We start from the raw sequence: 13,546 nt of genomic DNA on the forward strand, positions 1-13,546 counted from the left end.
GGGAGGCGGCGCCGGCGTCGGGTCCAGTGTAATCCGAGGACGGGGACCGCGGCGTCGAGGCGGGCCAGCCGGTCGTGCAGGACGCTGGCGCTTGACCTCCGGTTCAGCTCTCTGCTGGGGCTGAGCTGGTGCTGGCTTAGGGCGTTGAGCTGGCGGCGGTTTTGGGCGGCCGGTCTCAGACGCTGAGGCAGATCGTTTTGGTAGAAAATGCCGCATAGCCTGCGACGATTTCTGTGCCTCAGTGAAGCGCTGGGTGAACCCCTCCACAGCGGAGCCGAAGAGCCCCGACGGTGACACGGGCGAGTCAAGAAGGGCAACCCGATCCGTGTCCTTTATCTCCGTCAAGTTCAGCCACAGATGTCTCTCCAGAACAACCAGGCTGGCCATGGCTCTTCCTACAGCCTGAGTGGCGACTTTAGTGGCGCGAAGGGCCAGATCAGTCGCGCTGCGCAGGTTCTGAAAGGTCGACGGGTCCGGACCTGCCTCGTCCATGTCACGGAGGAGTTTTGCCTGGTATACCTGCAGCACCGCCATCGTATGGAGAGCGGATGCAGCGTGGCCGTCGGCGGCGTAGGATTTCGACGCCAGGGTCGATGTCAGGCGACAGGGCTTTGATGGGTGGTTCAACTTCGCCCTCCATCCGCCGGCTGAAGACGGGCAGAGATGGGCGGCGACAGTTTCCTCGAGCGGCGGCATCTTGGAGTAGCCGTGTTCGTCGGCGCCGTCCACTACGGAGAGGACGTGGGAGACGGCGCTCTGAGCTCGGGTGGAGTGGGGAGCACGCCAAGATTTGGTGAGCTCCTGGTGAACCTCAGGGAAAAACGGCGCCTGCCGTTGGCGGGACGATTGACGGCGCCCGGGCTGCAGAAACCATTCGTCCAACCGGCTGAGTTGAGGCTCTGACGGCGGCGACCACTTAATGTTGAGCTCCGCCGTAGCTTGCGTCAAGATGCGGATGAGCTCAGAGTCGTGAGGACGCGACTCGGTAGGTTCATCAGCGGCGGCTGCGTGGGCGTCGTCATCCGAAGCCGCCCAATCCTCTAACTCCTCAGAGGATGACATCACTTCCAAGTTGTCACCGGACCCAAAGGAAACCATGCCGCTAGCACTCGGCAGGGGGCGTAGGTCCTCATGGGCGAAGGTGACAGGGTGACGGCGGGGAGACAGAGCACGCGGGGGATGAGCCGGCGTGGACTCGGTCTCAGGGCGTCTTCCAGCTTCACGGCTCCGCTGCTGTTTAGGCGGGAGAGCACGGGAAGCCTTCCGTTTAAAGATCTCGAGGCGGGAGCGCAGCACCGCGATAGGAAGGAGCTCGCAGTGGGCGCAGCCCGCCTCAGCGAGTACGGCCTCGGCGTGGGCAGGACCCAGACAGATGACGCACTCCTTGTGGAAATCCTCCACAGGCAAAGGGGCTCGGCAGGAGCCGCAATGCCGAAGCGACATTATCTCAACGCGCTTCTGCTCTTTTAGATAACTCTTTTTAGTCTCACCGGAAAGCGGCAGGGGAACACGCTGGTGTGTTGTAGTCCGCTGCAGTGCTTGGATCGACGGCGAGTAAGGGCTTCTTCTTCGGAGCAGCGAGAAGGTTCGCGCTGAAGGAGAAAAGTAATGAGCTCTTGACGTATTTCACCGGCTTATATAGGGACGTGTGCCACGCCCCCGCGCGGGCTCAAACGTCATTGGTCTGTATTTTCTACAGACGTTAACCAATAGGCTTCAATCACGGAGTAAACAGGAGTTTCCCCCATAGCGTCAGCAAACTGACGCAATGCGAAGTGAACCGTATTGAAAGGGAACTCAGAAGTCACAAGCTTGTTTTTAACAATTTGACAACATTGTACTTAATATAATGTGTAATTTATTGTTGGGGCGTACATCTTGAATGTAACGTCACAGTTGGTGTTATGTTGAGATTGGCCTGTTTTCCAGCTGTCTTTTGCATGCACAAGGTTTACATAAGAAGCAGGAAACAATCGTGTTTGAGGCTCATAATATGTCATCATCATGTAAAATAACTCTCATTAATCATTTATGCCTAGATAAATACAGTTTTTCACTCTATGGCACCATTCTTTAATATGTTTTCCTTCTTTTTTTTGTGATCATGGCTCAAGTTTCTTATGGGAAAAAAACTTTTAAAATCATAAGAGAAAAACTTTTGTTATGTTGTGATCACAAGAAAAAAAGAAGGAAAAATATTCCATTGTCTCTTAGGGCTTCTGTAGATTATAAACTACACTCAAAAAAATTGTGGGTTCTTTTCAACCCAGCGTTGGTTCAAAAAGGGACGTCGAGTTTCTTGTTGGGTTAAATTAACATAGAAAATGTTTATATTTGACACAACAATGGGTTAAAACAACCCAGCATTTAACCCAGCATTTAGAGTGGAAACATCTTAATACTTTGCTTTATTTTTAAAACATTGAGATTATATCTATATTTAATGGTCACTCTGCTTTGTTGTTATATGCTTTTAGAAAGCATATGAAAACCAGGAGGGATGATAATTGGTCACCTGGTAATGTCTTCTATGAGCTGGGAGGGGTCCGGTGGATAAAACTTGACAGCAAACGTAAAATGCCAAGGAGAATCTGTAAACACACACACAAATGAGAAAGATGCACAACACTTATGTGAAGTACTTATGCCTGCAGAGGGACAGAGTGATAAACATTAAAACTATTTCTCATGAGAGCAGCACTTCAGTGGTCACTGCATGCAGCCCATAAAAGCAAAGATCAAACTGGACGTGCCACTTCAATAGGCCTAAGTTACTGTTTAAAGTCTCTCACATGGGAAACCCCATCTAGAAGAACAGTTTTAACTGATCAGTATGGTTGGCATTATATAGAGGTGATCAGTATTAAACAAAGTAAGACTTTAATAAAGGCTGATTGTGTGTATTTTGTGTGATAAAAGTTTAATATAAGACTCATCCACTCACTTCTCATCTGTTTTTTGATTTCCTTGGATGGGTCCAACCAGTTCTGCAAAACACAATGGAGAAAATTACATTACGTTTTAAAGATTTATAAACATTTAGAGCAACATTAGTTCTGATTCTCGAGTGTTGATAGTGCTGATAAGTGCTATAACTCTTCTGGGATGCTATAATGTGGGGTTTATCAATAGGCAGCCCAAACAGGCAACAACCGGCCCAGGAGAGAAAAATGTTTGGCCTGCTAAACCCTAATAAGGATTGCTATGACAAAATATAGCCCCAACATTAGAGCTATGGATTGATTGAGAGAGCAGCAATGCGTGCACACAAACAAGTTTTCTAAATGTCTTGACTGGACACATACATAAAAAACATTCACAACAAGTATTCTTGTAAAAAAAAACAATTAAAGTGAACATAATCTCACTCTCATTTTAGTTTCGTTCATGCCATTGTTGAGTCTTGATATAAAAAAAGCTGTCACATGAAGTGATGCCTTTGACTTCTAGCGTCCTCGGTTCTCGCTCTCCCGCTGATTGACGTGTGGGCGTGCTTTTCCGGGGGAAGTGCCCATAAAAATAAATGATACGTAATGTTTACCCATGGTGCCTAAGATGTACCCATGGTCGGAAAAAAAACTTTCAGAAACTTGTATGAACCCTGGCGAAGTGCATTTGACACAGAAATACTCAGACTACGTTTACACGTGGGCGGCTTTTTTCATAAACGGACATTTCAACCTCTAAGGTAAAAATAACTTTGTGCACACTTGTCAGTTTTTAGAATAGGGTTCATTGACATGTACACGTGTTTATATCCCGGCAAGAGCATGCCAAACCTGTACGTGGTGGTGTACCGAGAAACTCAAGCCCACGTAAGCCAATCAGAATCCCGAAAACAGCAAAGAATCACTTCCTGTTCCTCTTTTGAACAAGGTCGCACTTTTGGCATAGGTGCGAGCTTTCAATTCAATTCAATTCAATTTTATTTATATAGCGCTTTTCACAATTGTTAATTGTTGCAAAGCAGCTTTACATGAGTAGATGTAGAGGAGAACATTGAAAATCAATACATAGTATAAGAAGTAGAATATAGCGGCTAAGGATAAAAAACCGTGTAAGCGAGCATATTAATAATGTAACGTATACAGTAAAGTGCTAAGTTAAGCCAAAGTTGGCTGACTCTCCCTGGGACTAAAAAACCCCCTAGGAGAAAACCCAATGGGAAAAAATCCTAGAAGGACAAAAAACCCTAGGGAGAGATTAATATTTATATTTATAATATATAGACACGGTAGGGATAGGAAGCGTGTAAGCGGATTAAACTGGTTCAGCCGGTGGCCGTTGGTTGCGCATCGGTTGGGCGTCACGTTGAAGGACAGCCAGTTGATTAGTGGTGCGATGACCTTCACAGCAACAGGAACTGGGTCTGTTTGTCTCATTGTCCTCAGAGTCGAGGACGAGACAGGGAGACAAAAACAGAATTCTATTAGCGTAGGGGCCGTTCGCATGTAATGCAAGTGTCATACATTATAGTGGTTTAATTCAGCTCGGTTCCAGACAGGCTAACTATTGCGGCAAGAGTAAATTACCCGTATGAGGTATGTGAGTGCTTTGTTCTAGACAAAATAACTACTGCGGGAAAAGTACATTTACTGGACATTCTATGTGAATGCTTTGTTAAAGAAGAATGTCTTAAGTTTAGATTTAAATTGATCGACTGTGTCTGATACTCGAACATTATTTGGTAAATCATTCCAGAGCTTAGGGGCTAAGTAGGAAAAGGATCTACCACCTTTAGACACTTTTGATATTCTAGGGATAATTAAGTAACCCGAATTTTGTGATCGCAGTTTACGTGGTGGATTGTATTCTGATAGTAGTTCTTTTATATACGAGGGCGCTAGGCCATTTAAGGCTTTGTAGGTGATTAGTAATATTTTAAATTGTATGCGATATTTAACTGGTAGCCAGTGTAAAGATGCCAGAATTGGACTAATGTGGTCATACTTTTTAGATCGAGTAAGCACTCTTGCGGCGGCGTTTTGAACCAGCTGTAGCTTGTTTACCTGATTTGCATGGCATCCCCCGAGTAACGAGTTACAATAGTCTAATCTAGAGGTCATAAAAGCATGGATAAGCTTTTCTGCATCTGATGCAGACAGCATATGGCGTATTTTTGAGATATTTCTAAGATGGAAAAATGCTGTGCGGCAGACGTTGGAGATATGACTATCGAAAGATAGATTGCTGTCAAACATTACGCCTAAATTCTTAACTGTGGAAGATGGCACCACCGTGCAGCCATCTATGGGCAACTTGTAATCTGACATATTATGAGCTTTGAAGCATACTGTGACGTTGGCTGCCTAAACATTCGTTTGTCTCAGTTTACTTGCAACCGTTCAACCGAAGATTTTCCAAATCTCCACTCTGGCTGGAGTTTTTAGAAAGAATCGGATTCAGAGGCGAATTTTTTGATTGCATGTAAATGAAGGGCACAAACGAATGGAAAGTCTTTCAAAACAACCATGTATGTGTAAACAGGCCCTCAGTTACAGGTCCAAGCGTTTTGTTTAACATGAGGAAACCATTCAACTGTGTTAATGAGTCAGAATTCATGATATACCGTTAATCCCCCCTTTAAATTGAAACAGGAAAGACATTGTTCTTATTTAAAGGGATAGTTTGGCCAAAAATCATATTAAACCCATGATTTACTCACCCCGAAGCCGTCAGAGATGCATATGTCCATCATTTTTCAGACGAACACATTTTCAGTTATTTTGGAAAATGTTTTAGATCTTTCAGATCTTTTTAGACTAATCCTAGACTAAAATAAATGTAAGAAAAGTCCAAACTAATAACATCTCTATTTAACATATCTAAAAAAACATCAGTGCCCTGTGTTTTGTCTCAAAATGGACAAAAGTAATATTTTTAGTAAGGCATGTTTGTTAAAACTAGTTAAATTTCCTAATTAAACTAAGCTTTAGTCCTAGTTTAAGATAATTCCTGTCTGGGAAACCATCCCAATATATATTTGTAGTGGTAAAGTGCTAGAAATCAATATCCTTTGTTCAATTTATTTATATAGCGCTTTTCACAATTGGTGATTGTTTCAAAGCAGCTTTACATTAATAGAAGCAGTGGAAAGCACAGAAAAATGACAGATAGCACAACAAAATACACGATAGCACAAGCAGCTAAATTTGATGCGGCAATAAATCAACATTATAAGCGTGTGTATTGCTAATGTAACGTAAAGATGAGGGTGCTAAGTTAAGCCCAAGAAGGCTGCCTCCCCGGGTTGAAAAACCCCCTAGGAGAAAAAAACCCCAGGCTTAGTCGGGGAAGTAAAAAAAGTCCTAGGAGGACTTGATAGTTCCTCGTCATTGTGGAGAGTGCAGTTCATGGTTCAATAGCACCCTCACCTGTTTTTACTATTTGTTAAATATAGTTTTTTTTTTAAGTTCAATAAATGTTACTTTTTTTAATTGAGACTTGTAACATTTGGAATCATTGTTGTGTCATTTTTATGATGTAAATTGAGTGAGCAAAAGCAGTTAGGGATGTCCCGATCAGGTTTTTTTGCCCTCGAGTCCGAGTCTGAGTCATTTGATTTTGAGTATCTGCCGATACCGAGTCCCGATCCGATACTTCTATAATACATAAAAAAGAAGAGCGAAAATGGTGCACGCATTGCGGTTTCTGTGTGGAGTCAAAAGAGTCTAACTCTGTGCCACACATAACTATTGATGTGTTAAAAAAGAATGAATATATACTATATATGTTCAGGGGTTAAATTGAGATTTGTTTGTGGGGATGCTCTGTTAGGAGGGAGGGTTCGAGGGGTAACATGTTTAATCCTGATGACAGCAAAGCCACTGGTGTGTTTCAATGACATTTTGGACCTCTGATAAGATTTTATAAGTTTCAGCTTTAAAGCTGTGCCACATGTTGACCCAAACTTTAAAACCTGAACTTTAAATTATGCACATCTATGAGTCTGACACCCTATATGCATTTGTTGCACATGTCATTATGCACAATTGATCAAACTTTTAAAGGAAGGTATAAGAAACAACCTCCTTGACTCATTCTAGGCATAAGATAGACTACCCAAAAAGACTCCATTAACAAGAAAAACAACATACTGATTCAGCAATATGTCTTATAAATTAGCCATAAAGATTCCCTATTTTCGAACACCACGAACCACTCGGTGAGTAGCACAGTTTTGAAAATGAACGTTAAGTGTTGTTTTAATGACATGTTTGTGCATGGTCATTGACTTCCATTCTGAAGCAGTCAAGAGACGCTTCTAAACAAGTCAAAAAGTCAAGACACGACCCATTGTCAAAATTTCTGTGTCCATCACTATAGTTCATCCAAAACAAACCAGAAATGAGACTCAAAGTGTTAAATACAGGAATTATCCTTTAACATTAAACTTGCCATTAAACACAATGATAACATAAGACTGACTAGACTAGGGCTGTTTCTCAATATGCGTTCTTCAGCGATCTTGCAACCTTGTGTCCTTGCTCTACGTCATCATTAACAGTCGAAGTTCAATTCCAATTCTCAAGAACGCAAGTACGGAGGACACATGAAAAATACCCGGATGTGTTCTTGATATTGAGGATGCATAGAGTGCAGACTTGCACACTGAAATCTGGGGAGTTATGTTAAGTGACCAACAGGAAGATCGCACACATCTCAATTCTAACAAGTGCGTTCTGTGTTCTTGCAACTCTCTGAGTTCGTTCTTCCAAGGACGTAGCCCTAGGCAAGACCAATCTCCATGAGGATGCAAGTCCGTTCTTTGCATTCTTAGACTTGAGGAAAAACCTAGGCAATGCATCAAAACACACCAGCACAGGACAGCAAACACAGGGGCATTAAATAAGGGAGAAAATCAAGGGGGCAACAGGTGATAATGATGAAACAATAATGAGGTGATTAACGAGGTAACAAGGGGGCGGGGTCAGGAGAGAAGACAGGGAAACACACGTCATGATCTTGCCTAAAGACTAAAAAGCATGTTCAAGAAAGCCAGGCTCATGACACACAAGTACTTACAAAGAACTTAAAATGCTCTTTAAGTATTAAATGAAAAGCAAAGTTTTCTTTGCTTTATCTGAAAAATAATTTAATATGTGACTGGAAAAAACATATAATCCAAACAGTGAGTTTTGTGACCCATTGAACCACTATTAAATGGTGATTAGATCCAGTGTGGATTTTTTGTTTGTTAAAAAACAACAGCATCAGAAAACAATAGCAGAGAAAACATTGTGGTCAGTAGTCCTTTGTATAAAAGCATTATATAACACTTAAATTATGCTCAATGTTAGCATTGCTATGGTTACACAGCACTTTAGTTTTAAGGGATGTTAAATTATATTTTTAATGATATATATATTTGACTTTTTTAAGTAAAAAATGCTGTCCTAATGTCTCTACTGTATATCAATTCAGAAATACGGAAAGCGCTGCTTCTCTCTGCTGGGAGTTGCAGCAGGTGATAAATGCAAATCTCAGCATCTGTCTTTTCCACCGTGGCTTTAAATTTAAATGAGATGCTCTGTGTTTGGTGCATTAAGGAAGATCAAATGAGATCAATGTAATCTGCAATACATCTGTATAAACTTCATTTCCAGCATAAGGCTGTTTTGTACTGAGGATATATCCACCAAGAGACTAAGTCTTTCTTTTGGTTAATATTAACAATTGCAGTTTGAAAATGAAGTACTGGCTACGTTTTGAATTAAATTAGCAAAAAAGTTGCATGATGTGCAGTATATACTATATAACATGTGAACATACAGTTGTGTCCAAAAATATTAGCACCCTTGGTAAATATGATCAAATAAGGCTGTGAAAATTCATCTGCATTGTTAATCCTTCTGATTTGTCATTAAAAAAATTCACAAAAATGTATTCTTTTATTGGATAATAAGAATTTAAAGTGGGGGGAAATATGATTATGAAATAAATGTTTTTCTCTAATACACATTGTCCAAAATTATTAGCACCCTTTTATTCAATACTTTTTAAAACCTCCATTTGCCAGTTTAACAGGTCTAAATTTTCTCCTATAATGCCTGATGAGGTAAGAAATCACCTAACAAGAGATCAGAGACCATTCCTTCATCCAGAATCACTCCAGACCTTTTAGATTCCCAGCTACATGTTGGTGCTTCTCCTCTTCAGTTCACTCCTCTCATTTTCTGTGGGGTTCAGGTCAGAAGAGTGGAATGGCTTTAGCAGAAGCTTGGTTTTGAGCTCAGTGACCCATTTTTGTGTTGTTTTTGAGGTTTGTGTTTTGGTTATTGTACACTTAGAGGATCCAAACATGGCCCATTATAAGGTTTCTAACAGAGTCAGTGACTTACGGATTTTTTATCTGTTGGTATTTGATAGAATCCATGATGCCATGTATTTTAACAAGATGTCAAGAACCTCCAGCAGAAATATAGGCCCACAACATCAAAAACACAGCAGTATATTTCATTGTACACATGGGGTACTTTTTTTCTCTGTGTTTACCAAACCCATCTTGAGTGTTTGCTGCTAAAAAGCTCATTTTTTAGTTTCATCTGACCATAGAAGCCATTGCCATTTAAAGTTCCAGTCATGACTGATAACTGAATATGCTTTAGTTTGTTTTTGAATGAGCTAGGAGAATTTTTCTTGTAACCCTCCCAAACAACATGTGTTGATGTAGGTTCTGTTTGACAATTTTTTAAAATGTTTTCTGAACCAGAGGCTCAACAATTTTCTGCAATTCTTCAGCTGTGACCCTAGGAGAGTCTTTAGCTACTCAAACTCTCCTTCTCACCGCACATTAGGACGATATAGGCATAGGTTCTCTTTCAGGCAGTTTTGTAACATTTTCTGATGGTTGGAAATTCTTAATTATTGCCCTGATGATGGAAATGCTCATTTTCACTGCTCTAGCTCTTTTCTTAAAGCCACTTCACCAATTTGTGAAGATCAATTATCTTTTGCTGCACATCAGAAATATATTCTTTGGTTTTTCTCATTGTGATGGATGATTAAGGGAATTTAGGCTTTGTTTCCCCTCCTCTTTATATTTTTGTGAAACAGAAGCCAGAGCTGAATGATTTTGTGTTTACAATCATGCTGGAGTTCTGAAAATTGTGAAAATGAATGGAAATATACTTCAGACATATTTTACCAATAAGAATTTCTAGGGGGGCTAATAATTCTGTCCAACGAGTATTTGAGAAAAACATTCATTTCATAATGATATTTCCCCTCCATTTTAAATTCTTATTATCCAGTGAAAGGATACATTTTTGTAAATTTTTTAAAAGAAAAATCAAAAGGATTAACAATGCAGATGAATTTTCACAGCCTTATTTGATCATATTTACCAAGGGTGCTAATATTTTTGGCCACAACTACATTGTATGCATATTCAAATTTTCCAAAGGTACAGTATAATGTACTACATTGTTGTCACATTATTTTACTTATTGTGATTTACAGTTACAGGTATTGTCTCAATTTTACATAACTTGTGTCTAGATATCAGATACTAGATTTTGCTCTTATTGTATTTTACACATTTTGCCAAATGTGTTATGATTCAGCCAACCCCTGCACACAGACAATTTGCTACTGTGCACTGTATACATACTGGATACTGCAAAAATATTATAGTGCTAAAGTACAAATGTTGTTGGCCTTATACTGTTATGCAGCCTCAGTCTGTTCATTGACCAAGTAATTTATTCTCAAAAAAAAATCGAAGCGCCAGTAAAAAAATCTAAAAAAAAAATCCAAGCATATTGTTTGCCATTGACATGTATGCATCTGACAGATTCTTTTATCTAAAACAACAATACATTAGAATATTTATTATCAGTATGTGTCTGGGTTCAAACCCATGACCTCTTGCACTTCTAAAGCAATGCTCTACCACTGAGCTACTGTATACAACAGTACTGCACTGACAGCTGTTGGCAACATAAACTTGCTTTTTTTTCAAAGATTCTCCCTTTATGTCTATGGAAAAAATATCAGCATACAGCCTCAATTTGAGGATGAGTAATGTCAATTTTTCTCTTTTTTTGTGAACCGTATTGTGCTGAAGCACAATAGTTGAGTGTATGATGGGCAGCACAATCATTTTGGTCATTGAGTACATTCAGTTCTTTTTCCCAACACAGATCACAAAAAAGACGTGTTCATTTATCAACATGCAAAACAATTTAATGCACAATGAGTATCAGTTATCTGTCACAATCTCCATGGTGTCTGACCAAAGTAAAGAGCACTTCATTATAAACGTTCCCTCTCATTAACAATTTAGGGGGAGGGGGAACTGTCTGCTTCTGTTTATTTATCTGAATATCACACTGACATTAAAGAGTAAATGTTTTTCCCAAATGGCAATAATATCTTCTTTGAGGGCTGGGAAATTGCATTTTAATCAATAAAGCACAGTTCAACTTCTATGACATGTTTGGCATAAAGCTAAAGCAAGATTAGTGCTGTTTCAGATGAGGATATCTGACAGCAGGGATGATGGTTAAAAACTCTATCATTCCTATAAGCCATAAAACTTGACAGAAGGCTGTGTATTTCGAGATCTTTTGGGAGACATGCAACAATAGTCATGTTATGATTCATGTTTAATCACATGCTATTTTGACAAGACAAAAAATGTGTTTCTATTTTTTCTCTGGCATAATGACAGCATATATTTGAACTAGCATGAACTCCACAATCTTTTTATTGCATTGTAGCATGATTTAAAGAACATCTGACTATCTGACCCCACTCACTTCCATAGTAGGAAAAAATAATACTTTAGAAGTGAATGGGACTCATGAACAGTTTGTTTACAAACATGACACTTCTCTGATTTTCTATTGAAATTTAGATATTGAACATAAAGCGCCCTATCATACATCTGGCACAATGCAGCGCAATGTGCCACGCAAGTGTTTTTTGCTAGTTTTAGCACGATGCAGTCATCATTTTCATGTTCAGCGCCACTTTGTTTAAATAGCAAATGCATTTGCGCCCATGGCCATTCTGGTCTAAAAACAAGGCACACAAATTTTGGCACATTGCTATTTTGAGGCAACTAAAATAGACTAAGCCATTGACCAACTTAAACCTGCTCTAAAGTTAATTGTTTTTGTTATTTAAAGAACGCGTTAGTAATATGTGCCTATAAAGGGAACGACAATGCGCATCGGCTTATCACTCCAAGACAGCAGCACACAAATGTTATTAATTATGAAAAATGTAAGGATTAAAATGTTAAAGATTATTATTGAGTCTCTTGTACATAAATGAGGACCGATTATGAGAAGTAAGAAGGCGTAAAGAGCTGTTTCACCTGTAGCCTGGTAAGTAATTGAATGTTTTTCTTTAAACAAATGCATTTTTGAATGCTACCCCACGGATTTATTGTATATAAAGACTTTGTGCCTTTGGATATGGTAAAGTCAGAACCTTTTTTAAGTAATGCTTTCACGGTGCTGTCCGAGTCCTGAAACGTTTCGGCTCTCCACACGTTTGTAAATTCTTTATCTCTTGTTTGTTACAAATAAAGTATTTTTAAAGTTTTATATTTAAACCTTTTCTTACATATTTGTAAATTATTATTTGAGATTACACTGATCATGTAGGTTATCCATACATTTACAGGAATTAAAAGCCTGCTGATTTTAATTCCATGACTGAAAGAAAACAACTTTTAAAGGTTTTAATAAAAAAAAAAAAAATTCAATACAAATAAAAAAGCACATTTTTTAACATCAATCTTAAACTGGTGGTCTTCTTTCTCCGTTTAGTTTTTCAGTTTACAAATTCCACCAACCAAATAGGGAATCGGCATGGCGCAAGTGCAACTGTCTTTTAAAGGGGATGAGAGATGAGACTCTCATTGGTTTATTGCAAGTTATGCCCAAAACACACTTTTAGACTGTGTGCTAGGCGCACAAACCATTTATCCCATCGTTAAATTAGCAAAAGTGGATTCAGACACATCCTTTTAGACTGTGCACTGTGCGCTTTAGACAATGTACTTAGATCGTTAAAATAGAGCCATAAGTCATTGAGATACCTGATACTGAATTTATTGAGAAATCAAAGTATAAATGGAGTTTGTAATTTAATTGTTTCACACGTTAAATTAATAGCACAATATTTTGTAGAGGAAGAAGATGATTAAGAAAAAAATTTGGTCTCTTTATCAACCACAAAGTTGATATAGGCAAAAATAGTAAGTCTGTTTGCTTTAAAAAGTAAGTGCACCTCAAATAGCATATTTGTTGCAGTATTTGAAAAATGAATGAATATGTGGAAATTCTATATTTTTATATGATTTTATGGAAGTAATAGGTTACTAATGTGTCCATTTAATCTCAGTTTCCCTAAACGGGACAATAAAGCCCTTTCTGAGTCTGATATAATTTGAGGTATCATTCATGTATGCAGCACAAAATGTGTGGCACGTTCAAGATACTACTTCTGCTTAAACTCCTTACAATAACTTCACGTATAACTGAAGGTGAACTCACTGCTTACGTTTACAATCACAATAGTCTTTAAAGAG

General features: G+C 39.3%; 1 protein-coding gene across 11 annotated transcripts in view; it reads right to left on the reverse strand.

Annotated features, from left to right (window-relative positions):
* Positions 1 to 13,546, reverse strand: part of LOC135758134 (band 4.1-like protein 1) — a 142,413-nt gene that overhangs the window by 38,984 nt on the left and 89,883 nt on the right. For all 11 annotated transcript variants that reach the window (XM_065272988.2, XM_065272995.2, XM_065272993.2 and 8 more), the window contains exons 5-6: positions 2,945 to 2,987; positions 2,516 to 2,591 (exon numbers count right to left, since the gene is read on the reverse strand). In XM_065272988.2, coding sequence (XP_065129060.1) covers positions 2,516 to 2,591; positions 2,945 to 2,987 — 119 coding nt within the window. The remainder of the gene's footprint in view (positions 1 to 2,515; positions 2,592 to 2,944; positions 2,988 to 13,546) is intronic.

The sequence above is a fragment of the Paramisgurnus dabryanus genome, chromosome 14 (assembly GCF_030506205.2).
Source record: "Paramisgurnus dabryanus chromosome 14, PD_genome_1.1, whole genome shotgun sequence".
Classification (NCBI taxonomy): Eukaryota; Metazoa; Chordata; class Actinopteri; order Cypriniformes; family Cobitidae; genus Paramisgurnus; species Paramisgurnus dabryanus.